The sequence below is a fragment of the Eulemur rufifrons genome, chromosome 8 (assembly GCF_041146395.1).
Source record: "Eulemur rufifrons isolate Redbay chromosome 8, OSU_ERuf_1, whole genome shotgun sequence".
NCBI lineage: Eukaryota > Metazoa > Chordata > Mammalia > Primates > Lemuridae > Eulemur > Eulemur rufifrons.
The window spans coordinates 57,529,514-57,556,270 of NC_090990.1; the positions used below are offsets into that span (position 1 = coordinate 57,529,514).

At 37.3% G+C, this 26,757-nt stretch overlaps 2 protein-coding genes across 2 annotated transcripts in view; one reads left to right on the forward strand and one right to left on the reverse strand.

Moving 5' to 3' along the window:
- Window positions 1-26,757, forward strand: part of TNNI3K (TNNI3 interacting kinase) — a 284,808-nt gene that overhangs the window by 227,537 nt on the left and 30,514 nt on the right. Inside the window, exons 22-23 of the mRNA XM_069478078.1 lie at window positions 5,243-5,302; window positions 7,740-7,909. Coding sequence (XP_069334179.1) covers window positions 5,243-5,302; window positions 7,740-7,909 — 230 coding nt within the window. The remainder of the gene's footprint in view (window positions 1-5,242; window positions 5,303-7,739; window positions 7,910-26,757) is intronic.
- Window positions 1-26,757, reverse strand: part of LRRC53 (leucine rich repeat containing 53) — a 43,438-nt gene that overhangs the window by 15,437 nt on the left and 1,244 nt on the right. The gene's annotated exons all lie outside the window — the stretch shown is intronic.

Genomic DNA, 26,757 nt, shown 5'->3' on the forward strand with positions numbered 1-26,757 from the left:
AATGCCACACTTAGGGAGAGAGTATGAAGACAAGACTAAGAGCACAAGCTCTACCCAGCCGTGAATTCTGCTGTTTTTTACTGACTACCCTATCTTAGATAAATTATTTCATTTTTCTTATTTTCTAAGTTTGCATATGTAAAATAGAATTAATAATAGATGCCTATAGTATGGAGTATTGTAAGAGTTAAATGACATGCTCTAAGCATTTAGTAAATGTTAAATTTTACCATTATTTTAATGCTTTTTCAACTCCCCAATGAAATATGAACGTCATTTGAATTTTATGTTCAAAAAAGACCACGTATACACAAAATATTCCATAATTTAAAAAACCCAAAAGATGAAGCAGATTATAGTAAAACCCTCTATCCATATAATAAGATAGTTTGAGAACAAATAAAATGAAAGAAAACATAAAATTTATTAATGCTGTTATTCATTCTAGAAGTATTTATTGAGCATCTTCTGCATGCAAGGCACTGCTCATGGTGCTAGGGACAGAGCAGCAGACAACAAACCCCTACCCTCATGGCGTGCACCTTCTGTGAAAGGATAGAAAAGATAAACTAGTAAATATGAAAATATGTACTAAGTCATATGCTGATAAGTGCTGTGGAATATATACAACAAGAAGAGGGGCAGATAGTATTAGTTAGGGGGCTCTAAATATGGTGGCCAAGGAAAAACTCTCTGATAAAGTAACATTTAAACAAAAAGCTGGCAAAGGGGCAGGCACTAGTGAGTCTTTGCAGAGAAAACAGCAAGTACAAGCCCCTGAGGATGTGGGGGCTCTACAGAAGAAGGAAGTTATGGCCAGATGGGAGTGCCCAAGAGGAAGTGTAGGTCAGAGAATAGCAGGCACAGGCTGTTGTATGCCTTACAGATGAATGAAAGAACTTTGGCTTTTTACCCAAATAAAGTAGGAAGTAATTGGAGTCTTTTGTGAATGGCATTACTTGCTCTGAAGTATATATTTAATGATCACTTTGGCTACTGTGATCAAATGTATGGGAACATACATTTAAATAGGCAAAGAACAGAAGCAGCAAAAATAGTAAGAAGGCAATTGTACTGATACAAGCAAGAGATGATGCAGTTTAGACAAGGATGAGAGGTAAGCAGATTCTGGATGGTGTTTTATTTAATGTTATAATGATGCAATTTAATTTAACAAATTTGAGTTCAAATAACCTATCTGGTGGAACAGGCTAGGTGTACAAGAGTAAATAAATGATCACTTACCCTCAAAGCACTGTTTAGCTAGAGATATAGATATGTAAACACATAGCTATAACACAAGGAAGAATGAAGTAAATCTAAATAAAAGTGAATGATTATTTTGTGGAAGCACTCGGATGCTTTAAGAAGGATGTGGCTTGTGAGTTGGCTTGAGAGTGCATTGGATGTCTGTAGGCAGAGAATTAGAGTTAGGTCATTCCAGTTGAGAAAATAGTAAGCACAATGCCCCGTGTGGGGCAGCTGATCCAATCTCAGTTCATTTCTTTTATACCTACCCAGCTGGTTAGAGTGTTCCTCATGCATGTGTGGTCCAGGGATCAACCAGAGATTTCAGCAAAGTTTATATAAAAGTTCCAGGGTTTCCTCTTCCAGTATCTCCCCTCACTTTCTTGTGCCTATCTGTGATGAGCAGGACTCTAAGGTGGCCCCCAAGATTCCTGTACTCTGGTGCACATGCCATGCATAATCCCCTCCCCTTGAGTGTGTGCACAACCTGTTAGTTTCATCATATGGCAAAAGGAAGGTTATCCTGAGTGGGCCTGCCCCAATCAGGTGAGCCCTTTAAAAGCAGAGAATGTTCTCCAGCTGGTCACCAAGGAAGATGTCAGAGGCACGAGTCAGGAAGAAAGTGAAGAGCCATGTTGTGGACTATAGGGGCCCTGTAATGGGCAACCATGACCATTCTCTAGAAGCCGAGAGTGATTCCTGGACAATATTTAGTAAGAAAACAGAGACATGAGTGATACAACCACAAGAAAATGAGTTCTTGCCACAACCAATAAGCCTGGAAAAGGCCTCTGAGCCTCAGATGAGAATCACAGTGCCAGCTAACACCTTGATTTCAGTTTGGTGAAACCCTGAGCAAAGGACTCAGCTAATCTGTACTGGGCTCCTGACCTGTGAAAACAGTGAGATAATAAATGAGCATTGTTTTAAACCACTAAGTTTGTGATAATCCGTTATGAAACAATAACTAACACATTCTGGGTTGTCTTGAATTCTGTTCTCTGGTTCTCCAAGCAAGCAAACCATCAGAATTTTAACTGTTTCCTAAAAGGCAAATGTAGTCTACCCTCAGGTTAAATACTATTAAAAAAATAAGAAATTTACCCCATCCCCTTCCTTTCTTCTAAAAGACACTCCTCCAGGATCTACCTGCTTCCATTCACTCTCCAGTGCCTTCAGGTAGCTGTCTTTTACATCTTGTCCAGAGTTTATGGTTGTTATCTGTGGGAAGGTTGATCTAATACAAGCTACTGAATGGCAGGATCAATGTAATTTGCTGGTGGATTGGGTGCAAGTATGATAAACAGAAAAGTCAAAGATCATCCTGCGGTTTTTGCCCTCTGCAAGTAGAAGGAGGCTGCTGCCATTTACTGAAATGGAAACACTATATATGCAACCAATTGCATGTGTGAGGTCAGAGTTCAGAGGAGAGTACTGATCTAGAGATAGAAATCTGGGAGTTGCTTTTTAAAGACATGAGATGGAATTAACTTCTCAACAAATTAACTCTAAACAGAAGAGTGAAGAGACCCAAAGACTGAGTCCTGGGGCAATCCAAAATTTAAAGATAAGGAAAACCAATGGAACAAAAAGAGGAGACTAAGAAGGAGCCAATGAGAGTGGAGAAAAACAAAGAGAAAATGATGACCTCAAAGCCAACTAAAAAAAAGTGTTTGAGAGACAAAGGAATGATTACTTGTATTTAATGCTATGCCAAGTGAGATGAGCACTGAGACTTAACCATTGAATTTAGCAATGAAGAGGTCTTTGTAAGCTTGACAAGAGCAGTTTCAGCAGAGTGTTGTAGGAGAAAGCTTGATTAGAGTGGATGGCAAATGGGAGCAGGGGATTAGAGACAGCAAATTTAGACAACTATAGAGCGATTTTGCTGTAAAGATGAACAGAGAAATGGAGCAATAGCTTGAAAAAGAGTCAAGAGTTTTATTTTGTTGTTTGTGTTTAAGATGGGAGAATGTATAGCATGTCTGTAGGCTGGCAGGGATTATACAGTAGAGAAGGAATGCCAACAATGTAAAAAATAGAAGGGAAAATTGTTGGTGGAGCACATAAGTGAAGGAGTGGGCCTCAGAATCAGGCAAAGTTCCTCCATAGAAACAAAGGTGAAGGCAGATTATGTAGGTTTGGACGTAGGTGAGCAGGTCAATGTAGTAGTGGGAGCTGGAGGTTTGAGGGGAGATGAGAAGGCACAAAACAGCCATCTGGAGTGTGAGAGAGGGAGTGGGCTAGGAATAGGTAAGAGGTTCTCTGGGCAGTACCGAGGGTGCACTTGAGGTTAGAAGGTCATGATCTCGAAGTGAGACCAGACAGGATGGATTTAATCAAGGTTGGAATTTTTTCAAATGTACAAAATGCAAGATAAGGCAACAGAGTTAAGGCTGTGTGGAAGGGAGTGATAATTGGAAATGATTGCCAGTGAAATCTAAGGTAGGTAAGGGTGAAGTGAGAAAATGAGGTGAGTGACAGTGAAAAGATGAGATGAGCAGAAAGAATGGGGGAAATGGTGGATGATTGACAGATCAATAGAATAATATCTACTTCGGAGCATATTTGAAAATGTAACAGTAAAAAGTTTTTGTTTTTGTTATTTTTAAAGTGGTAAAATGGCTTGTTTTCACCAGTGTGGTTAGAGATTGTTGGAGTCAGGTTTCTAGAGCTGAGCTAGAGAGAAAGGAGACGGAGCCCAGGGAGTGGTCTGATGAAGACTGAGGGTTTGGATAACAGGGAGGGGTTGCAGGCATTGGCAGTGATGGGCATGAGGGCACGACCTTGGAGCTGAGAGACTAAGGGAGGTGGGAAGACAAGCTCATGGGAGAAGAGGAAGCAAAGGACTCCAGAGGACAGGCTATTTTAATGATTCTAAGAGTAGGGTTAGAGTGCATGACAGTGAGCCAGTCCTTAAAACCTGAGGGAGAGTGACTCCACAATGGGTGGTATAGCCTGACAAGTTGGTGGTATTCACTGGAGAAACCACTGGAAGTAGCAGTGACAGCAAGAAAGACAGAGGTCCTGGCTCACCCCACTGACGTTGCCCTAGAGGTACAAGGAGCATGCAAGAGGAAACAGCTTCCACTTGAAAGGGCTCTGGGGGAAGCAGTGTCCTCGGGGGAAGGCTAGATATTAAGGGAGAAATTGTTCTTCTAAGAATCTAAATTAGTTGGTTACTGTGCCTGAATGTTAAATTAGGCTCTTCACCTCTTGGCAGTGAAAATTTCATAAAGGGAGAAATGAGTAGGATAAATAGTCCTTAGGATCTGACAAAAGGAGGCATATAATTTCTTCAAAAGAGGCTAACACTTTCTAAAACTCCAAGAATTTTTGCCATAATCATTTTTATATCCCTTGCAACTAGAACAAAACTTGAAATATAATCAGAATACAATAAATGCTTTTTTAAAAAAACCAGACTCATCTGAAACAGAGGTTCATACTGGACAATATCATTTATGGTAGTTTTTGAAAATAAAAAGCTTATCTTAAACCCTAAAATATGGCATTGTCATGAGGTTTCTATCTTGATCTTAGTTTTGAATCTGAGATGATCTTTTCAAAAGTGACTCTATTATAATTATGAAATTAGTTTTAGCAGTTCCTTTCCTACAGAAACACTGTGCAGTACATTATAAGGCACTGAGATAGTTAATAGTTTTTAGTATTCACTTTTATTCTTTCATTTTGTGGAGGAGAACCTGCCATTTAAAAACATGCAAAGCTAATTAAAGCTTTTCCACTATTTCATTATCTGAATGTAGTTGCAAATTCTGACTTAAAACTCTTATCAGAGGGAGACTCAACATCCCTCCATGAACAGCAAATGAACATTCAATTAACACTTCAATACACGTGTATTTTAAATAAAAATATACTTTATTGTTAATCTCATTCTTTACAAATGCAAATACCCAATTTTAAAATCCAAAGAGAGTTTCCTTCCTTTTATTCTTAGGGGAAAAAAAGTTCTTTTTTCTATTTACAGGGAAGACCCGAGTTTTCTGAAGTTGTTATGAAATTAGAAGAGTGTCTCTGCAACATTGAGGTAAAAATCTTTACCTTCTGAAATGTGTCCATAAAAAAGCCCTGAATATCCAAGGATGTCAGGGATGTAGGTGAGACAGTACTTATGAAAAGTTACTAGGAGAGTCCATAACTCCATTCACATTACCCTATCCATTAAATTCCCAGTGGGGGAGCAGAACTGGCTGCATCTACAGGGGCAAAGGCAAATTCAGAGTGAATTTGGGCCCCTTCAACAAATAATCAGGCAGGCAAATTGACACAGTCATGCTCAGCTTCAAAAATTGAGAAGTAACAATTGAAAGTATAACATATATATTAGGAAGTATTTAAATACTTTTTTTCTATACAGAAATTTCTACATACAGAGAGATGTTAAGCAAAAATGTTAAGCCATTGTTTACTTATGTTCAATAAGAAAAGGAAAAATTATCACTAAAACACATGAATAAATTAATTGGAAGGCATGGCTTTTACACCACCCATGTGCTGAATAAAGTGATATATGTTAGTAATCAGGCTAATAGAATTTTCTTCCCTTAGTATCAAGGAGCTGTTTGATTTAATTTTCTTTATGATTGCCTTGATTTTCTATATACTTGGTCAAGAGAGAGCATTTGAAAATAGGCAAGGAAGCTAAAACATGAGCCCTAATTCAAAAGTAATATATTCCCAAATGCAAATGAGTGCTACTGAAGGAGGAAGACAGACAACACACACATAGGATCACGTACACATCTACATATCGAGGGAAGAGGTAACAATGGGGAAGGAACAGCATCAACCTGAGATTGCACACCTAAACCTCAGAGTGGAACCATGCAAGGAATGTTTTCTTTCCTTAAAAAAAAAAATTCTCACTAGTTTATTGGAAAAGAGTTCCAAGTCTCCAGTTGCAGCCTGCAGTAAATTGGCTCTATCTCATGACTCATTCCTGGAACTTCTAAAGAGGAGGTCTCTTGTGTAGAAGAAAGCTTCAGACTTTAGACATAAAACCTTCTTTCCCTTCTCTTAGGTCCTGAAACTTACAGAAAGTGGGGAGACCTAGTAGTAAGTTTGAGGAGGCTTCAGCAGTCCCTGTGGACAAAAGCACCTGCTAGAGGAGTTGAGTGTTAAGAGATGCCTTCAAGGCTTAGATTTAAAGTATCCTCTCGCTTTGAACCTTTGTGTTTGGCCAAGATTGCTCCTAGCCTGAGGATATATCCCATTAGATCTGGCTGTGTATTTCAGAAATAGGGACAATGGAAGGATCTGCTAAACTAGCTTATCTTGTTACATCCTCAGGAGAGAGGATGAATGGGCTATATGCAAAGAGAGTTTGCTGGCCTAGTTGCACTAAATAATGGACCAGACTCAGCCTAAAGGGGCTTGATTTATGGAGTTCAGTAAGGCCCTATCCTCTCTACTCTTCAACTTTTCAGTCAATGGCTTAGACCAAGGTCAAGAGAGAGCTACTCCAAGAATGTATAGATAATAAAGTTGAGAGGGACAGAAAACATTTGAAAGCAGGACTCTACAATATCTTGGAGGATGAAGTAACAGGACATGTCTAATAAGAATAAATTTAACAGGAATAAATATAATGTCCTGCACCAGAGCCGAAGAAACAATAATAAAAGTATCAAATGGTTTAGAAGCATCATGAATGTTAGTGGATAACAAGCTCATTAGGATTTAGAATATGAAGGGCTGTTTTGCTACTGAGTAAAAGCTATGATCATTCCTATCTGAGATGGCCAAACAAAATGGTACCCAGTTGTGTCCCTGATCCTTTTAAAGAATAATTAAAACTAGGACACACATGTTAGGGAAGAGAGACTAGAATGGTTAATGGATTGAAAATCATGTAATGTGAGAACCAATTGGAGGAACGAGGGATGCTTATCACAGAAGAGATAAAATTAGGCTGAGTCCAACAGTTGTTTTTAAACATCTGAAGAACTATCATGTGACAGAGGGATTGGCCTTGTTCTCTATGGGAGAACACTTGCCAGACATTAAAGCATCCTTCCCTTATTAAATGGATATATTCTTGGAAAAGTGTGTAAATCTATTTTATGTGAAGGGAATTATTCCATATAAAGGGAATAATTTTAGCTATGATTTTAAAGGAACTCTGCCATGTATCTTATTGCCATAGTGAAGAATCTTTTGATCATTGAATTATAACCTTCTAAATATATTTTATGAATTTGATTTGAGCCTACTGTGTTTTCAGAAAGATGAGCCTGTGTTTAACAAGCCAGCTTTCAGCATAGAACTGGGTCAAAGAAGTAAATTAGGCTAGCCAGGTATTGCCATTAGAGGCTAAAAGGAAAAGCCAGAAGCAAGCTGAAATGAATAGAAATTAAAATATGAGAAATCCTAGGATAGAAAGTCAAAATAAATCTATATTCCATTCTATGCGTTTCTGCCTATTGGACGTATTAAACGATTGAATCTGCCTCTCCTTCACTCAGCTGATGTCTCCTGCTTCGAGTAACAGCAGCGGGTCTCTCTCACCTTCCTCTTCTTCCGATTGCCTGGTGAGCCGGGGAGGGCCTAGCCGGAGCCATGTGGCAGCATTAAGGAGTCGTTTTGAATTGGAATATGCTCTAAATTCGAGGTCCTATGCTGCCTGTTCCCAAAGGTAAGTGATAATTTAATCAACAGTGTCACAGTAAAAACATATTCCAGAATCTTCTCAAGACAGTCACCTGATTTGATATTACTATCAGCAGGTGATTAACCACCCCTCCGGAAAACTTGAAAAGGGAGTTTTGAGACCACTTTTTCTTATAATATTATGACCAAAAACTAGAAATTTTATTCTCTATTAGTTTAGGTCCTCACAGTTGCAAGTCATAGCCATTAACTCAAGCTTAAGTAAGAAATGTCTATTCAAAGACAATAAAAGGAATTTATTGAATGTATTCTGGGGATATTTTATGGAATTCAAGGAAGAATTTCTGTGTTGGAACCAGGAAACAGCATTGAGGATCTGAGAACCAAAAATTTTATAGCAGCAATATTCACAATAGCCAAAAGATGGGGACAACCTAGATGTCCATTAACAGATGAATAGATAAACAGAATGTGGTATCCATACAGTAGAATATTATTTATCTATAAAAAGGAATAAAATGCTGCTACATGCTACAACATGGATAAACCTTGGAAACATGCTAAGTGAAAGAAACCAGACACAAAGGTCACAGAGCTTTGACCCTATTTATATCATATAAGATATATCATATCCAAAATAGGTATATTAGTCATCTCAGGCTGCCATAACAAAATACCATAGACTGGATGGCCTTAAACAACAAAAATTTATTTTCCCACAATTCTAGAGGCTGGAAGTCCAAGATCAGGATGTCAGCATGGCTGGGTTCTGGTGAGGACTCTTTTCCTGGTTTACAGAACTCTACCTTGTCTCTGTGTCCTCACATGGCATAAAGAGAGATCTTGTGTCTCTTCATTTTCTTATAAGGGCCTCAGTTCTATTTTATCAGGGTTCTGCCCTTATGACCTCATTTAACCTTAATTGCCTCCTTAAAGGCCCTTAATTACCTCCTAAAGGCCCTGCCTCCAATACAGTGACGTGGGAGGTTAAAGTTTCAACATACGAATTTGAGGAAGGACACAATCCAGTCTATAGAAATAGGTAAATCCATAAAAACAAAAAACAGATTGATGTTGCCAGGGGCTGGAAAGGAAGGAGAAATTGGGAGTAACTGCTTAATGGGTGCCAGCTTTTATTTTGGTGTGATGAAAATGTTTTAGAATTAGATAGAGGTGATAGTTATAAAACATTGTGAATGTACTAAATGCCACTGAATTGCTCATTTTAAAATGATTAATTCTATGTTGTATGAGCTTTATCTCAATGGAAACACACACACACACACACACACACACAAAATTAAGCAAAGGGATAAGTCACGAAAAGAGAAAAACAGATCAGCATTTTTCCTTAGCCAGCTCTGCAGTCCCCAATAAGCAGTCTCTTTGTCTCTCAGCATAATTGTAAAGTTTCAAGGAGAGAGATATCAATTACCTATTACTATAATAATCCTGTGTAATAACACACCCCAAAATACAAGGATATATAAACATATGCATTTATTTCTTGCTTATTTGTCTGTGGGCTGGTTTGGGGTAGGCTTGACTCTGAGCTACAGATTGTGTCCAGATCTGCCCCACATGTCTCTTACCCTTTTGGATGAGCACGTAAAAGAACGCACCACCTGGGGCATGTTTCTCATAGACAAAGGCTAGGAACTCAAGAAAACACTCAGCTCACATGCACATTTAAAGCCTTGCTCAAGTTGTGTCCTCTGATAGTCCACTGGTGAGTCACATGGCTAAATCCAACATCAATCAGGAGAAAAAATATACTCGATCTATAGTGGGAAGGATAAGAAGTCATGTGGCAAAAGGCATAGATACCAGAAGCTTAATGAATTAGGAATAAAAATGCAGTCTACCATGAGAAAGAATGTGATCAGTCCTTTTTGGATTAAATGACCATCTCCGTCTAAGCAAATGTGGTTGGAGTGGGGATGGGGTCCTATTTCGTTAATGTAAACATGGCTTCCAGGGGTCTCTGTTCTGGATGGGGAGCAAAGGCAGTCACTGTGAGTTTGATAGATCCCCTATAAAGGCACACTTTCCAACCCACAGAAACCCAGAAAAGACTGGTTTAAAAATCTCTCTCCTTCCACATGAGCTCCAGAGCATTTGCACATGGGCCCAGTCACACATGTGCACTCACATACACATACATGCATATGCATGCCCGCTCACACATTCCATTAGCAAAGTAAATGTTCTGAATATCTGGAAAATAGGAAAGGATTATCTGGAGTTAGCAAGGGTTTTACACAATATACAAATTGTTATTGTTGCTTTTTTAGCTGTAGTTATTATTAATATTCTACTGGTCTAACGAGAGTTGCCGCTGTAGCTATGAAGCGATGAGACTCTGAATCATGAATCTTTTAATCTATGGAATGTCATGAAATTAAGTATCAGCAGGTTTGATTGATAACCAGGCAAACTGGACACAATCTTTATTGGATTTCAGTCTCTCATGTATGATAATTTCATAAGGGGCCCATAGGCCAAGATTAGATTAGGTTTGGTCACATCATCATCTTCTGGTTCCATCTAGTCTTCTTACTCTCTACCTGTGGTTTTTAAAATTCAGAACAGTCAGATTTTGATATTTCTAAAGCACAGTCACCTGAGGTTTGTTCACTTGAGACAGGTTAAGAGAATGAGCTGTGGAATCAGACAGATCTGAGGTTAAATCTTGGCTTTGCCATTTACTAGCTCAATGACCTTGGTCAAGTTATTTAAATCTCATCTATAAAATACAGATAATAATATCAGCTCTTAGGATTGTTATAAGGAGAGACACTTTTGTCATAGTAGTGACAGTAATTGATTGAAAGATGCCAGCAGACCCAAGCAAAGAATACAGTTCCAATAATGTAGTTAAGTCACAGAATTTTTAATACAAAAAGAGCTACATAGAATGGGAGGCCCAGCTGCACTCCCAGTTGGGTGAATTGGAGGTGGAGGGAATAGCTTCTCGGGCCTTCAAGAACATAGATAGGTACTAGGTACTCCACTACTAATTAAAAACCTGCCTGAACTCGGTGAAAAACCCATCAGGTTTTTTGAGATGTTCTTTTTGATATTCTCATTAAGTTTTTTATAGCCTTATGGCCTTTCATGACTGTTAATGGAACTCTGATAAGTGTTTGTCTATCAGGTATAAGTTTCTCTTGGGAGCCTAGCACATCCCTGTGTGTTTGCCATGCAAGTGAATTGAATGTCAGTTTGTTAGTTGTACCATACCTCTGGAAAGCTCAACCTTTGGACTGCTTAAAATCAACTCCAGGAATAAGTAAAGCATTCAGCTAAGCTGTAATAATGTACCAAGATAGAAATTAACTCTGTTTTATTCATTACTATATCCCTCGTATCTAGCAGTATGATTGGCATAAAGTCAATAAGTAAAAAATATTTGTTTAGTATATAAAAAATAAATAATTAGATAAATTGGCTCAATAAATTATACTTACTATTGACTTGGAGCTTAATCAGTGAATAGGCTTTAACTATTTTCTCTATTCTTTCCATTTAAATAACTATCACTGCTGAGCATACTGGGCACTATTTTAAACACTTTGAATAGGCATCTAATTAAGCCTTAGGAAATCAGTATTTCAATTTTTATAGTTGAAGAAACTGAGGCTCAGAAAGGGTAAGCAACTTTCCAAAGTTAATGGAAAGCAAGTAGGAGACAGAGCTGGATTTTCACCCAGGACTCTCCTGTGCTTTCTGAGTTTCTCTGGCACAAGAGGTGCCATATTCCAGAAGCCTGATATATTTTGCAAATACTTGTATTTTCTGGGCTTCTTCCAATTCTGGAAGTAAATCTGGGAATGAATTCAGCTACTCCTCCCAAACCTACCTTTCCAGATTGTGTACATGAAGGCAAAGGAAGTGAGACCAATGATCAATAGGTTCTTAAAGTCAAAGAACCCAAGGATACAAGAATTGATGGACTAAGTCCAGCAGGGAAAGTTTAGCAGCCTGCAAGACAGTGGTTCTCAACTTTGGCTGCACATTAGAATAAACTGGGGAACTTTCACAAGTACCAACTCCCAGGACCGATTAACCCAAAATCCATAGGGGGTGGCACCTAGGCATCAGAATGTGTTAGTTTCCCGGGTGATTCTAATATACATCCAAGTATATGAAACATTAAGAGAATGGTACAATGCTAACCTACCTGCCAGTCACTCTGTAGGAAGGGGACACAGCTGATGGGATAAATGGAAGAGGAAAGTGAAAGCCAAGGTGAAATAGCAGCTCTGACCAAAGGGGAACATTACGAAGGCTGATTACCTACATGGTCTCTCCCAAAAGTCTTTGCAACGTACCAGTAACCTCTGATCTTTGAACTTCCTAACTGTCTCTCATTCAAGTTACACAGTTAAAGTATAATTTTTAGTATGGAATTATGATTTAGAAAAATGGGTATAAGTTTTGCCCTGTAGTCCCTACTAATGTATGGACATGGGGCTCCTCAACAACATGATGAAAATGGTGCATTTATTTTTCAATTTTTGGTTATAAAGTTCATAGCCTGTAGTTTGGAATTTTGTAATACTTGATTTGATATGGTTTTTGGTTGTTTGCATATCTGTTTCTAATTATTATTTTTCTTCATAAAATAAATTTAGAGATAGAAAATTGTATCAGAGATTTTCTCTACAGACAATAGAAATTCGCTATTTCCTACTGAAACCACAAAATGATAAAATCTGAGATTGAGGAAGGCGCTCTTGAAGTTCTGCCTCTTTTAAAATATTTTGTTTCTAGATATATTTGGAAAACTAAGCATGTGGCACTTGCTCCTCCCACAGGGTATGAAATCTCCCATCTTGTGCATGGATTACATCACGTAAATTTAGAAATGACAAAGTGATACACAACCTTTCAGATGTGAAAACCAATTAGTGTTTGTGTGGGGCTTGGCTCTGAGAATAGAATGCTATGACCTAGTTAGCTGTCCAGGAGAAGAAAACCAGGGACCCGGAATTTGGAACTGTAAAAGAGATACACTTGGAATTAATCTTTCACACTACAAAAGGGTCCATCAAAGGATTTCCTTAAATAGAAAGCTTGCCTAGTGCACTTAGAATGCAATTCAACTTATAAAAGTTGAATATAACATAAAATTTTAATTTACACATAGTTTTTTCTGGAATATAGAGATTATGTAAGATGATAGCACCGTGAAACTGGTATTCCCAGGAGGAATGAAGAAAGGAGAGTGGCCAGGAGATCGCGTCCATTCGCTGCTGTGGAGCAGGATGTTTACTAGTTAACAGTGGCCACGTCTCCTCCTTCTCATTGCAGATCAGATACTCCCCTCTTTAGTCTGCCACCTTTCTCACACGCTTCATTGTACTGGGAATTCCCTCAGGCTCCCCAAATGTTCCCTTTTCTTTCAATTCTTTTTTTTATTGTTTTTTATTTCAGCATATTATGGGGGTACAAATGTTTAGGTTATGTATATTGTCTTTGCCCCACCTGAGTCAGAGCTTCAAGCGTGTCCTTCCCCCAGACGGTGCACACCGCACCCATTAGGTGTGTATATACCCATCCCCTCCTTCCCTCTCCCATCTGCCTGACACCCAATGAATGTTACTATTATATGTGCACTTAAGTGTTGATCAGTTAATACCAATTTGATGGTGAGTACACGTGGTGCTTGTTTTTCCATTCTTGGAGTACTTCACTTAGTAGAATGGGCTCCAGCTCTATCTAGGATAATACAAGAGGTGCTAGATCACCATTGTTTTTTGTGGCTGAGTAGAACTCCATAGTATACATATACCACATTTTATTAAGCCACTCATGTATTGATGGGCACTTGACTTGTTTCCATACCTTTGCAATTGTGAATTGCGCTGCTATAAACATTCGAGTGCAGATGTCTTTTTTATAGAATGTCTTTTGTTCAATTCTTAACTTCATTTTTCATCCCTAACTTCTTTCCCTTGCCAACTCACCACAATCAGTAGTTTCAACACCATGTTCACGACTGTTGTAAATTCACACTTTGCTGCCCTCTTCTCCATGGCTTTTCTTGTGATGTCATAAATCCCATGGGCTCCAACTCACACCACACACACATACACACACACACTCCCACAAACACAGTTGACCCCCAGTCCGTATATCCAACCTTGACCTCTCTGCTTCCCAGCCTTTGCAACATCTTTAACTTCTCTCCTGTTCCAGCTGTGCCATGCACTAACCCACTGAACCTTCTACTGGCAACATACTTAATCTTCCTTATGTGGAACTGTGATTATATTATCTGTATTAAAACCTTCAATAATTCTTTGTTGCCTCTAAAATTAAGTGAAGTTATTTCATTCTGGAGTCTAAAGTCATCAGTGATGTCCATTTCCATCATATGGTCCAATGGTTCTAAACAGAGAGTGACCATGTCACTCTCCCTCTACTCAAATGTTTCCTAGGGTTTTGGGAACTATATGAGACATTTTTATTTTTTTGGTGTTCCCAATGAGTAAGAAGGTGCTACTGGTATTTAATGGGCTGGGATTTGAATGTTGAACTTCCTACAATGTTTCAGAAAATCCTACAAAATAAAAAATTATCTTGCATAAAATTCCAATAACATTTCTCGTGAGGCACACTATAGGCAAAACAGAAGTTCAACCATTTCCCATACAAACTCCTCATTTAAGCTACTGTCAACCTATCACTGTATTCTGGTTTTTTAACCTTGACCCCCACCCGTCCCCAACTTGTCAAAATATAATTAACCTTTAGTAATTATCTCAATTACTTCATCATGTCCTGAAGAAGCCTGTTATGGGGCTAGTCCATCCTCAGCCATGCCTCACCGAAAGCCACAGTACTTTGTGCCATTTTATGCATTTACATAATTTCATCTTATAATCATGTGTCTTAGTCCCCAGTAGCTCATAAATACTTTAAGCACAGAAATTTTTTCTCATTTGTTATTCTTCAGGTGCCTACAACATCTAATTTATAATTTAACTGTGTTGAATATTTTTATTTATAACAAATTAGGGGAATCATTAGTTGGTCTGTGAATACCATGTTTTGTACTATTGAAATTGAAGTGAATAAAACTCTCTCATTCAGTTATTTTAACTCCTACATTCCTGTCAAGTTCAAATCTGTCCTTGTCCAAAAATAATGAACCCCTAGATATTCAAATTTTTTTTCACCCTACCCCCTCACTATTAGGGCATTAAATATCCACCCATTTCTTTTTAATAAACAAAAGGATAGACTGTAGGTACCTGAGATGTGTGAAGAGAAAAGTGACTGCCACATTCATTCCATGTATGTTTAAAAAAGGCGAGATTGCTTTGAGTTGAGAGAGTTAAGAAAGGTTTCACTGAAGAGGCAAGATCAAGGAGACATAGGCCAGATATAAAGAGAACAGAATGAATAAGCAGATAATGATCGTGAACTTTCCCTCCCTGCCTCCCTTTCTTCCTTCTGTCCTTCCTCTCTTCCTAAAAATAGGCATTCCTTTCCCAACTGATTTGCAATAGTAGTTCTTCCATATATTAACAATCTACATTTATATAGGTCTGGTTTTGGTTTCTTTATTCTGTTCCATTGAGATATTTGTCTATTCCTGTGTCAATAGTACACAGTTTTGATTATAGCAGCATTATTAAATTTTTCATATTTGGCAGGATATGTCCCATCTTGGCTATTCTTGATTTTTCTTGGCTTTTTACCCTTCTGCATATAGTAGCTCCCCCTTGTCCACAGTTTCTCTTTAGAGGACTTCAATTACCTGCAGTCAACCTCAGTCCAAAAACAGGTGAGTTCAGTAGTCCCCTTTATAGAAGGAGGATACATTCCAAGCTCTCCAGTAGATGCCTGAAACCAAGGATAGTACCAAATCCTATAAATACTGTATTTTTTTCTATACACATACATACCTAGGGTAAAGTTTAATTTATAAATTAGGCACAGTAAGAGAATAAAAATAACTAACAATAAAATGGAAGAATTATAACAATATGCCAGCATCACTACTCTTATTTTCTGGGGACATTATTAAATAAAATAAGGGTTACTTAAACACATGCACTGCAATGACAGTCCAGAGAGCTGCTAAGTGACTAATGGGTGGGTAGCATACAAAGCATGGAGATGCTGGACAAAGGGATGATTCATGTCCTGGGACAGCATGAAATTTCATCACACTACTCAGAATGGACAGAATAGCACACAATTTACAACTTATGAATTGCCTATTTCTGGAATTTTCCATTTAATATTTTCAGACCTTGGTTGACCCACAGGTAACTGAGACCATGGAAAGCAAAACCACTGATACGGGTGTGGGGGACTAGCATACAGTGTAATACAATCTTTTGAGAGAGAGAGACCACATTTACATAAGTTTTATTATAGTGTATTGCTTATAATTGTTCTATTTTATTATCAGTTATTGTTAATCTCTTATGTGCCTAATTTATAAGTTAAATTTTATCATAGGTATGTATTTGTGAGAAAAAACATAGTATATATTGGATTCAGTACTATCTTCAATTTAAGGCATCTACTGGGGGTCTTGGAACATATTCCCCTGTGGATAAAGGGGACTACAGTGAATTTTGTAATCAGCTTGTATTTTCCACAAAAAAATACGATTTTGATTATAGATATTTAAACCTATAGATCAATATGGGAAGATATGGCATCTTTGTTATATTAAGTTTCCCTTACCATGAACATAGTACATTTTTGCATTTACTTAGCTGTTCTCTAATATCTTTTAGTAAGAGTTTGTAATTTTCTCTATGAGGTTCTTATATACTTTTTGTGATATTAATAGTTACATTCATTGTGATTGGTGAAATAATTTGTATGAATTGCTACCATATTATTTATTCTCTCTAGAATTTTTTTCTCACCCTATTAGTTATTTTTTTCTTTCCTTTATATTATTTGAATATGCATTCTGTTTTATTCTATTTTTAGTGGGTATCCTAGAAAATTCAACATATTATTTAACTTAAGAAATTCTATTCTTAATGTGTTTGTCCTATTCCCCCCAAAAGTGAAGATTAGACCATTTTAGTTACAAGTAATTTTCTCCTGACTTATATAACATTTCTGTATTTTAGTTTCATCATAATTTTATAAATTCCACAGCTTAGATATTACTTTATTATTTTATACAGCTATGGTTTATTTGGGTTTACTCCATATTTACTGTTTCATTGTTTATTATGTTTACATTTCAAACCTTTCTCTCAGGATCTTTTTCTTTTTCTTTCTTTCTTTCTTTCTTTTTTTTTTTTTTTTTTTTTTTTTGAGACAGAGTCTCACTTTGTTGCCTGGGCTAGAGTGCCGTAGCATCAGCCTGGCTCACAGCAACCTCAAACTCCTGGGCTCAAGCAATCCTTCTGCCTCAGCCTCCCGAGTAGCTGGGACTACAGGCATGTGCCACCACGCACGGCTAATTTTTTTCTATATATATTTTTAGCTGTGCAGATCATTTGTTTCTATTTTTAGTAGAGACGAGGTCTCGCTCTTGCTCAGTCTGGTCTCGAACTCCTGAGCTCAAGCAATCCTCCCGCCTCCCAGAGTGCTAGGATTACAGGCGTGAGCCACCATGCCCGGGATCATTTTTCTTTTCTTCAAATGCACCTTAAAAAATTCCTTCAGCATGACTCTATTGGAAGTAAACATTGAAAACACTTTATGTTCTCTCTTTCTTAAAAGATATTCAGTGGATATGGTATTTTAGGTGTTCAAGTACTTTTTTACTCTGCACCTCCAGGATAAATTAAATATGCTATTCCACGTGTTTGTGACTTTCCTTGTTGCTGTTAAAATTTAATCTATGAATCATTTGTTATTTCTTTTGTTTTCAATCTGCCCTGTCCAACTGCTTTTAGAACTTCTCTTTGTCTTTGGTATCTTACAGTTTAACTATGTTGTGTATAGGTAAAAATTTATTTTTTTTTATCTGCATGTGATTGTTAGTCTTCCAGAAACTGAGAATTGACATATTTCATAAATTCTGGGTAATTTTCAGGCACTACCTCTTCTAATCTTTCTTTATCCCATCCTCTTTACTTTTTCTTTTTGGAACTCTAATTAGATATATTTTAAAGGTTCTCACTCTATTTTCCACATTTCCCAGTCTCTTTCTTTTTTTTTTTCTTCTTCTTTTTTTTTTAATATATTTCTCACCCTCTGCTTTCTGGGTAAATTTTTTCAGATCTATCTTAGAGTTCACTCATTTTCTTAGAAGCTGGATCTAATGATGCTGTTTATTTTGTTCATTGCATTTTTAGTTCAATTCACTTCTATGTTTGATCTTAGCCAAAAGGCTGAGAAGCAATAACACTTCTAATTTCTATTCTGTTTCTAGAAGTTGTATGTTATTTGCAATTTTACTGGGCAGTTTTAAAAATCTCTGTTCCTTCTACATACTTTTATTCTTTTATTTCTTCAAACACATTTATTTTATGTTCTATATCTGATATTTATAATCTCAGCTATCTGTATAGGTCTAATTATGCAGTCTGTTGTTTCTACTAATTCTTGCTCCTGGCACCTGGTTTTGTCATATATTTAGAAACTTTTGTTCTGTTGTTAGCTCATGCTCCTTGGGCCTTTATCTCTGGTGATTTTGGGGCCCTTATCTCATTTAAGTTACTTCACAGATGATTTGTTTTTGCTCTTGCTGGTCATCTAGGGACACTAACATCTCAAGAACACTTTAAAACTTCAACTTGGAGTTGTGTAATACTTGTATTTTAAAATCTGCTATGCATATGGACTTATGGATGGGACTTCTAAAGATTATATTTTAATTTTTTTTTTGTTTTTCTCATTGTACCTGGAGCCAGGGATCATATAGAACACTTATCCTCTGCATCTCCCTACGTAGAGTGGATTTTATTTCTTCTGATTCACCTAATGTTGGTGTTGTCCTCTAAGGATTTTGGCTTAATAAAGGTGTTTCTTATCTGATCTCCCACCTTCCTTGGGCTCACACTGTGTCTTCTCCATATGATCCATTAAAATTTTAGGCTTTATGCCAGCAGGAATTAGTATGAGAGCTTCATAACACATACCCACGTGGAATGATAATGTTAGCCAATCATTTACTTTGTACTGGTATCTATGCTGGTTGTAAACATCATGAAGACATAAATGTCTCTCTTTTTCACTGCTATATGTCCAGTATTTAGAACAGTATCTGGTACAAGTTATTTGCTAATACCTTTTTGTGCAATGAATGAATGAACATGATAGCTTCCCACAAATATGATGTCATTTAATTCTCAGTCTTGTGAAGTATGCCTCATGGTTTCTATTTTTCATGTAAAACAAACTGAGACTCAAGTAATTTGTATGAAACTATATAGTGGAAAATGGTAGTTAATAGTTGACCCTGGACCTGTCTGGTGGTGTTTCCATTATACATGCTATCTCTGGAGACTAAACTTGGCCAACATATTTTAATCACCTTTAAGAACCAGAAACTTCTGACCAAGTTTGAGCTTTGAGAAGCTGCAGGGAGCTATCCAGAGTACTGAACTACCTCCCGCTAAAACCCTGCCAGATCCGACGGAACATGGTGCATTCTCTATCTATGGCCAATACAGTCTTTGATCACTGGGAAATTTCCCTTGTCATTCTGACTTACTGACACTAGCCACTTTGCCTCAGTTTATGCCTTTTCATGACAGACTATAATCATCAGCCTGTATTGACCCACCCTGAACACAACTCCTTATCTGCTGCTTCATTCACCAGCATGGAATGGGCTAACCCTAACCTTTTTAAGCTATCTTCTTCAATCATGTCTCTCAGAATCAGCCTAACTCCATGGCCACATTTCTAAAAGCAGCAACAATCAATCAGAACACATAAAAGAACAAACTTCTTCCTTTTAGGAGTTTGCCAACTGAAGGGACACTTGTGGACCAGTTTTGAGGATAACTCGATGTTAGTATGATTTCTTTATTAAACTAAGTACATTGTAAAATTAAGCTTTTTTTATTTCCTCATTAAATGTACTCTCCACTACAGTAGTCAATGGTATTCACTATATTAAAAAATAGAATGAATCACGTAGCTGACATTTGGGGACAACAAATAGCCTGACTTTCTGGTGATGGAGAGTTTCATGAGTTTTTCAGTGCTGGAAAAAAAGAGAAACATACCCTTTCTTATTCATAAATGTAATGAGAGTTCAGAATCTTTTTAGCTGATTCTACATAGAAATTATTTTAATATTTATAAATTTAAGAAAAAAATGAAAAGATAGGATCTTTGGCTTTCTAAACTATTTGTTTACTTATTCAAAGATAGTTGATTTGAAATATAGTATCTACAAAATTTTAAAAGACCTCAGTGTTTATAAAAACATCACACTTGTATCTAGCCCTCACTTCAGCAATGTGTTCTGTGCTTGTAGAGTTTTCTAATAACTCAGTGATTCTGGTCAAGTAATTTAAGTCCTATGGGCCTTGTTTGTATAATGAGAAGAATAAGATGCTGCTTACTTAAAACTGAGGACAACATACTTTTTTTTAAGGATAGTTATCATCTCTGGGAGCTATAATTTTTATGACACTCGCTTGCTGAAGGTCAGTCATCAAGCTTATTAAGGGTCTGCAGTGGCAAAATATAAAAGCCAAAGGAGAGAAGCTGGAATCTGAGCAAGTGACATGATGCCTTTCAGCTGCTTTTTATCTCTTTCTTTTTAAGTGCAAATCTTCTTGAGGTGCCAAGAAATTTGTATAATTAACAAAAGCATGAAATCTCTTAATGTTGTGGTGGGATGGAGCTAAGAAGAGAAGTATATAGCTAGGCACCCTGATATGAAAATGTAAAAGTATTTTGTATACCTTCTCGTTATGTCCCTGAATGTCATCTAAAATAGAGGGACAATTAAAGAGAATGGGGACGGGTTTTTGCACGAAGTTAAAACAATTTCCATGAAGGTCCAAAAACTAAACACAGCTGTTTATTTATATTTACATCACACCTCTTCACCGCAGCCCTTGGTGCCGCATCCGGAAAGCAGTATAGTGAAATATGCAAATAGTCCCTTATACACACACGTACGCACAAAAAGTGAAAAGAAACTATAAATTGATTGCTAGTGCCCTCTGCATTGCATGCTTCTCATGTCTCACATATCAGCAGAACTGGACTCAGACTGTGCTGAAATGCGACAGGGCTCTATGTAAGAACTCCCATGGGGTTGATAGGGACCTAAAGCAACCATGTTAGCGGCTCGTGTCAGTTGCCTTGCTCTCTAGCGCCATCTAGCAATCAGTTGACAAACCACGAGCGGGGCCTCCCTCCCTCCCGACTGCTGTACTAAGCATAGAGGCTCCGAGATTTCACGCTGAACAAAGGCGTTCAGCCTCAAAGTTGAATAGCATGTGAAAAATGTCAATCTTTTCCTTGACTTTTAAAACCATCCTCAGTTTGAAACAGCCTTCCTCCGTGAAAAATGTAAAAGAAAGGACATCAAACAAAATATTCTATTCAGAAGAAGAAATGATGAAAAATGGGAAATTAATAAAAGTGAAGATATGAGAAGAGCCTTATGTGTGTAAAATTGGCACCTTTTTTTTTTTTTTTAAAAAAAAAGTAAGCTTTAAGGAACTGGATTTATGGTCACCCATAAAAGATTTGCATGAAAAGGGTGAGCGAGTGACATATTTAGGTTACAATGTATCCACCTGAGAGAGAGAATGAGATGCAGCTCTCACTGCAGCTATTCTGATGCTGTAATTTCATATTCCTTTCTATCCTTCAGCAGTGCTTGTTAGCAACCTGAAATGGGCTCCCTCCTAACCAAAAGGGCGAGCCAGAGTGCATTTCCCTCTTCAAGCATTTTGTAATACTAATTAACTAATTCCCAGCCACATGAAGGCAACCTGCAAAGATTTGCTAGAGGCAAACCGCTAAATAAATGGTGACAGATTTCTCAGTTTTCAATTAAATCAAATGACATATTGGGACAACGAATGGCCTGACTTTCTAATGATGAGAGTTTTATGAGTTTTTCATTCCTGGAAATGAAGAGAAACCCTCTCCATTCATACACAAAAGGAGGGCCCAGACCCACTCTCAATACACATCAAAGCACACAGATCCTGCCTTTGGCGGTTACATTTGTGTACGACTGAAACTACCACTTGGTCCAAAAATGCTGCTTTTGAGACTGCTTCTGCTCTCCTGAAATGTCTGACAGGACACAGCACAGGGACCAAAGAGAACAACCCTGCCTAATTAAATCTGTACAGGTGGCACTGTGCTCTGTTCAACATCCATGACTCCAGCTCCAGCCCCGCCCTGCTTGCTCCTGACTCCAGTGTTTGTGTTGCAAATCTCTTGCTAGCATGGCAACTGTTGCTATGTTTGAGTAATAAGAAGTGGGTGATGCTGGTGTCTCTGTAATGATTCAGATACAAGAGCAATGATTTCTAAATAGATTTCTGAAGCAGCTCTTACAATGGCACTGCACAGTTTGACAGGTTTAATTCCTCATGGATTTTTTTTTTTTTCTTTTTTTCACCCTTAGCACCTTCCATGTGGGCCAAAATCTAACCCTCATATATGCAAAAATGGTAACATTCTTCCTTTTGCTTACTAGGATTTGAAACAGTAAGTTTCCTGTTAAAATATGCACTTAACCAATTGTTTCTTATTATCTTCTTGGGACCTTTGCGTTGAAGTTTTTTCTTGTTATTTAGGTAATGGCAACTAAGGCAACCTGAAAAAAATCATGGAGCCAGGAAGAAAATAATTCCTGTATTAACCAAAGTGGAATGAAAAGCATCCACCATTAATATTTGTGATAGTAGCTGAGCATTTTTGATTAATAAGCAGGTGTTTGAAAGGCCTCAATTGCACACAAGTATAAAAAATTTACTAGTGGATATGTATTTACCATACTGCATCCTTTTCCAAGGAGACAGTGAGAAAAATGAAATCCTTTTCAGTTTTTGGCCTTGATCAGGCACTTATTTGCCAGTCAATGTTAACTGCACCCCTAAGTATCACTGGATGCTAACACAGCCTAGGCCCTAGGGGGGATATGATGTAGATAATATCGCCAGTGCACTGATGGCAATACTAACCCAGCCAAAGAATAAAAATAGAAGACATGTTACATTTGACCACTGCTAAGTTCTAGATGCTATTGTGCATTTTTGTATGCCAGTCATGATGTTGACTTATCACAACTCCTCTACAAGGTAAGAGTTATTCATCAGTATTCTACAAATCAGAAAACGAAGCACAGAAAGGATAAATGACCCGCCCATGGCTTTGCTACTAGCAAACAGCAGGATTCAAGTTTGAGCCTAGATCAGCCTGACTCCAAAGTCTATGATCCTTATACTACTTGCTGAGCTGCTACAGTGTGAGAAAAGAGAGCTGCTCCCATACTAATCAGCTGTGTGACATGAGCAAATCCCTTCCTGCCCTGGGTTTCAGGATTCTCATCTATAATGAGGCATTTGAACTGGACACTTTCTATTCAAGGTGTGGCCCATGGACCAGCCACTTCGGCATTTCCTAAGAGCTTGTTAGAAATGCCGGATCTCAGGTCCCACACCAGACCTACTGACTCTGCATTTTAACAAGATTTTAACAGGTGATTTGTGAATGTACATTAAAATTTAATAAGCACAGGACTTGTCAATCTCTGTGGACCCTTCTAGCTTTAGAGTACTATATTTATAATGTCACCTCACCCTTATCTCTTTCTAGATCCTACCCCTTTTCCAACGTTGTCTTACTTATTCCTATGAGCATTCCTAATCCCATCCTTATATTTGATGGGAAGATTCCCTGTTTTCTCAGAAAAGATTTATCTATCTTAATTCATGTACTACTTCCTACTTGGTATCATGCTTATATTGAATAAGTTTCTTGAGGGAGAGACCCATCCATGAGAAATAATTTTATATCTGTGATACCAACTGGCATGGTACATTACACTGAAGAAAACATATTGGAAGGAATGCTGAACAAATCATTACCTTAATTTAATTACAAATATCATATAATGTTCTGATTGCAAGACCCCATATTATCCAGTAAGAATATTTCAAGGCAAACACGAGCAAAGTGTTCTTTAAAGGTCTAGACCTTTAAAAATAGACCCAAAGAAGCTTGCAAATAGCACACATGACAAGAGCAATTTTTAAATTTCTTCACACCAAGTTTTTTAGCATACAAATACATGAAGGATTCAGTGGAAACCAAGCTCAACCCCATAATCTCCTCCTCTAGGAAGTCTGCCTGAATACCCTCAACTAGTTCAATTCAAATGCATTTGGGATAACTAAGGTTGAAAATTCAAGCAGTTTTTTGTTTCTTCCCTGTATTAGTCAATCATGTGTTCATTCAACAAACATGTACAGAGTGCCCACATTGTGCCAGGAGTTTGCCAGGGACTGAAGATGTCAGAAGAGTACATAATATAATCTTTCCACCCTTTATGTAGTTATTATGGGACATAGACCCCAAATGTATAGTACAATGTGATGTATACGATGATAGGCACATGACTTTAGGGTCATGTAAACAGAGGAAGGCATTACTTAGAGGAGAGGCAGGTAGTGATCACATCAGGTTAAAGACACGTGGACACCTTCTTGCAAAAGGTAGTTTTGACAAAGAGATACAGATGGAATTAATAAAAACCATAATAAGTTTACCTATATTGAGTTCTTATTTTGTACCAGATAACAGTCTATGGTACTCTAAATGTATAATCTCATTTAATCTCCATAACAATGAGGAAGCATTTATCATTTTTTGGTTTTCATTTTACAGATGAGAAAAAATAAGGTACAAGAAATTACAGGTGGCAAATGCTTGATGCAGGACTTGAATCTGGCCAGAGTAGTTCTAGAACTGGTGGCTCTGAGTACTAAATTTTACAAAAGGCAGAGAGAAGGGCATCAAAAAAAAAAAAAAAAAAAAGCCCGCAGGCCAGAAGGCAGACTGCATTCAGAGGATAAGCAGTGACTTGGCGTGACAAAGCAGTAGTATGGGAGACTACACACAGACTGGGAACCCTGACAGTGAGCTCTGGGTCCGAGCCCAGGGAGGCTCAGGAGGAAGGGTACACTTTGCTGATAACAGAAGTGGGAGTTACTGGAAAAGGGTGTTCATCTTGGAGTCAGAAATATCTGTGTGCTGGTTCCACTTCTGCCTCCACAAACAGTGTAAACTTGGGCCTCGGTTTAATAAAGTATGAACCATGCTATTATCTTGTTTGGTTTTTGCAAGGACTGGAGAAAATACATACAAAACACTTAATATCATGCCTGGCAAATTTGTGTTGTTTTAAATTAAAGATAAATGTCCCCTATTTCATAGTTCTATCCAGAGATGGATAAACACATTTCTGAGCCTGAAAAACGAAAGCCTGCCTCTGTCTGAAATTCAAGATCCTTATTCACTCTCTTCTCTTTTTATCACTTATTCTCTTTGAGATAGTAGGACACTCCTTTTTCCTCATTAAATAGCTGTTTTTCCCATAAATTTCTCAGAGCTTTTCCTCCCTTATTTATACTACCTGATTGTCAAATTCCACAATGTTGACCATTCCTCAGTCAAGTTGCATTTGGATTAATGTAAGGGTTTCTGGATGTTTTCTACCCAGCATCTATTTACATAAAAATGACAGGAATCAGGGAAATGACTTTTGAGGATTTCAATTTTTCCTCTGTAATCCCTGAAAAGAAAACTGTAGTTAATTATGAATGTGTCTGCTAAATGCTAGAGTAGAGTACTACATAAAAAAGGAAAAGATTGAAAATGCTTGAGAAATAGCAAATCTAAATATACTGCTTTTAAACAAATGAATGATTTTTATCTATTTTTTTAAAAAAATAGACCTTGATTGTTCAGGGCAAGATGAGTCATGCTCTTTAATAATATTTTATCAGCTGAACATAGAAGAAAATAAATTATGGAATCATGAAATAAATAAAAATTGATGACAAAACACCATATTAAGATGCTGATTGTTGTTTTTAACATATTACATATGTTAAGGAATAGAGTAGTTGATTATGAAAAGTACCTATGCACTACTTTCTGGTATTGAATTATCTGAATTTCAATTTTATAAACAAGTTTTCTGTTGCTTGTATATTTTTTGGCTATTTTTCTTTCTTTTTTAAAGGGTAGGCAATTCTGAATTTAGAGGCTACTTAGAAAAGTTGGACTACATTATTCACCCACTCCCCCACACCCTGATTTTTACTTCCTCAGGCGGGCACAAAGGGCAATCCCTGCAGGTGGCTCTTGGACTCAACTCAGCCTTTTTAAAAATCTGAATAAAAGGAAAAAACAAGAAATTATTGAAAGACTATCAGGTTTCTTGAATTTTTTAAAAATTATTGGCCATTAAATTAGTCCAGCACCTTGTACTATAATTGGTTCAAAACTACCAAGATCTATATGTTACATTTGGTTAAATAAAGTTCTCTTTATCTTAGGGAAAGACATATATAGGAACTTGAACAGTATACAAAGTTTCATTAAGTATGTCTAGAACTGGAAAATTCATGGAATTAATCAACTAACTCACAAATACATGTTGAGCCCCTACCAGGTACACAGCACTGTCTGGCTCTATTCAGAGAGCCCCAATGTGTTGATAGCTAGTCTTATATAAACACTTTTGGCAAACTGAATACATTATCTTTTTTTCTTTTATCCGTCTTGGTATTTCTCTTATTTTCTTTATTTACAGAATTATCAATATATTACTTATAAGTGAGAAAAACACAATGTATGTGTCATTTTTCCTTATTACTCCAGCCCCATCGTTTACCTGATCCCATTGCCCCCTCTTTAGCTTTCCCACTGGATATGCAG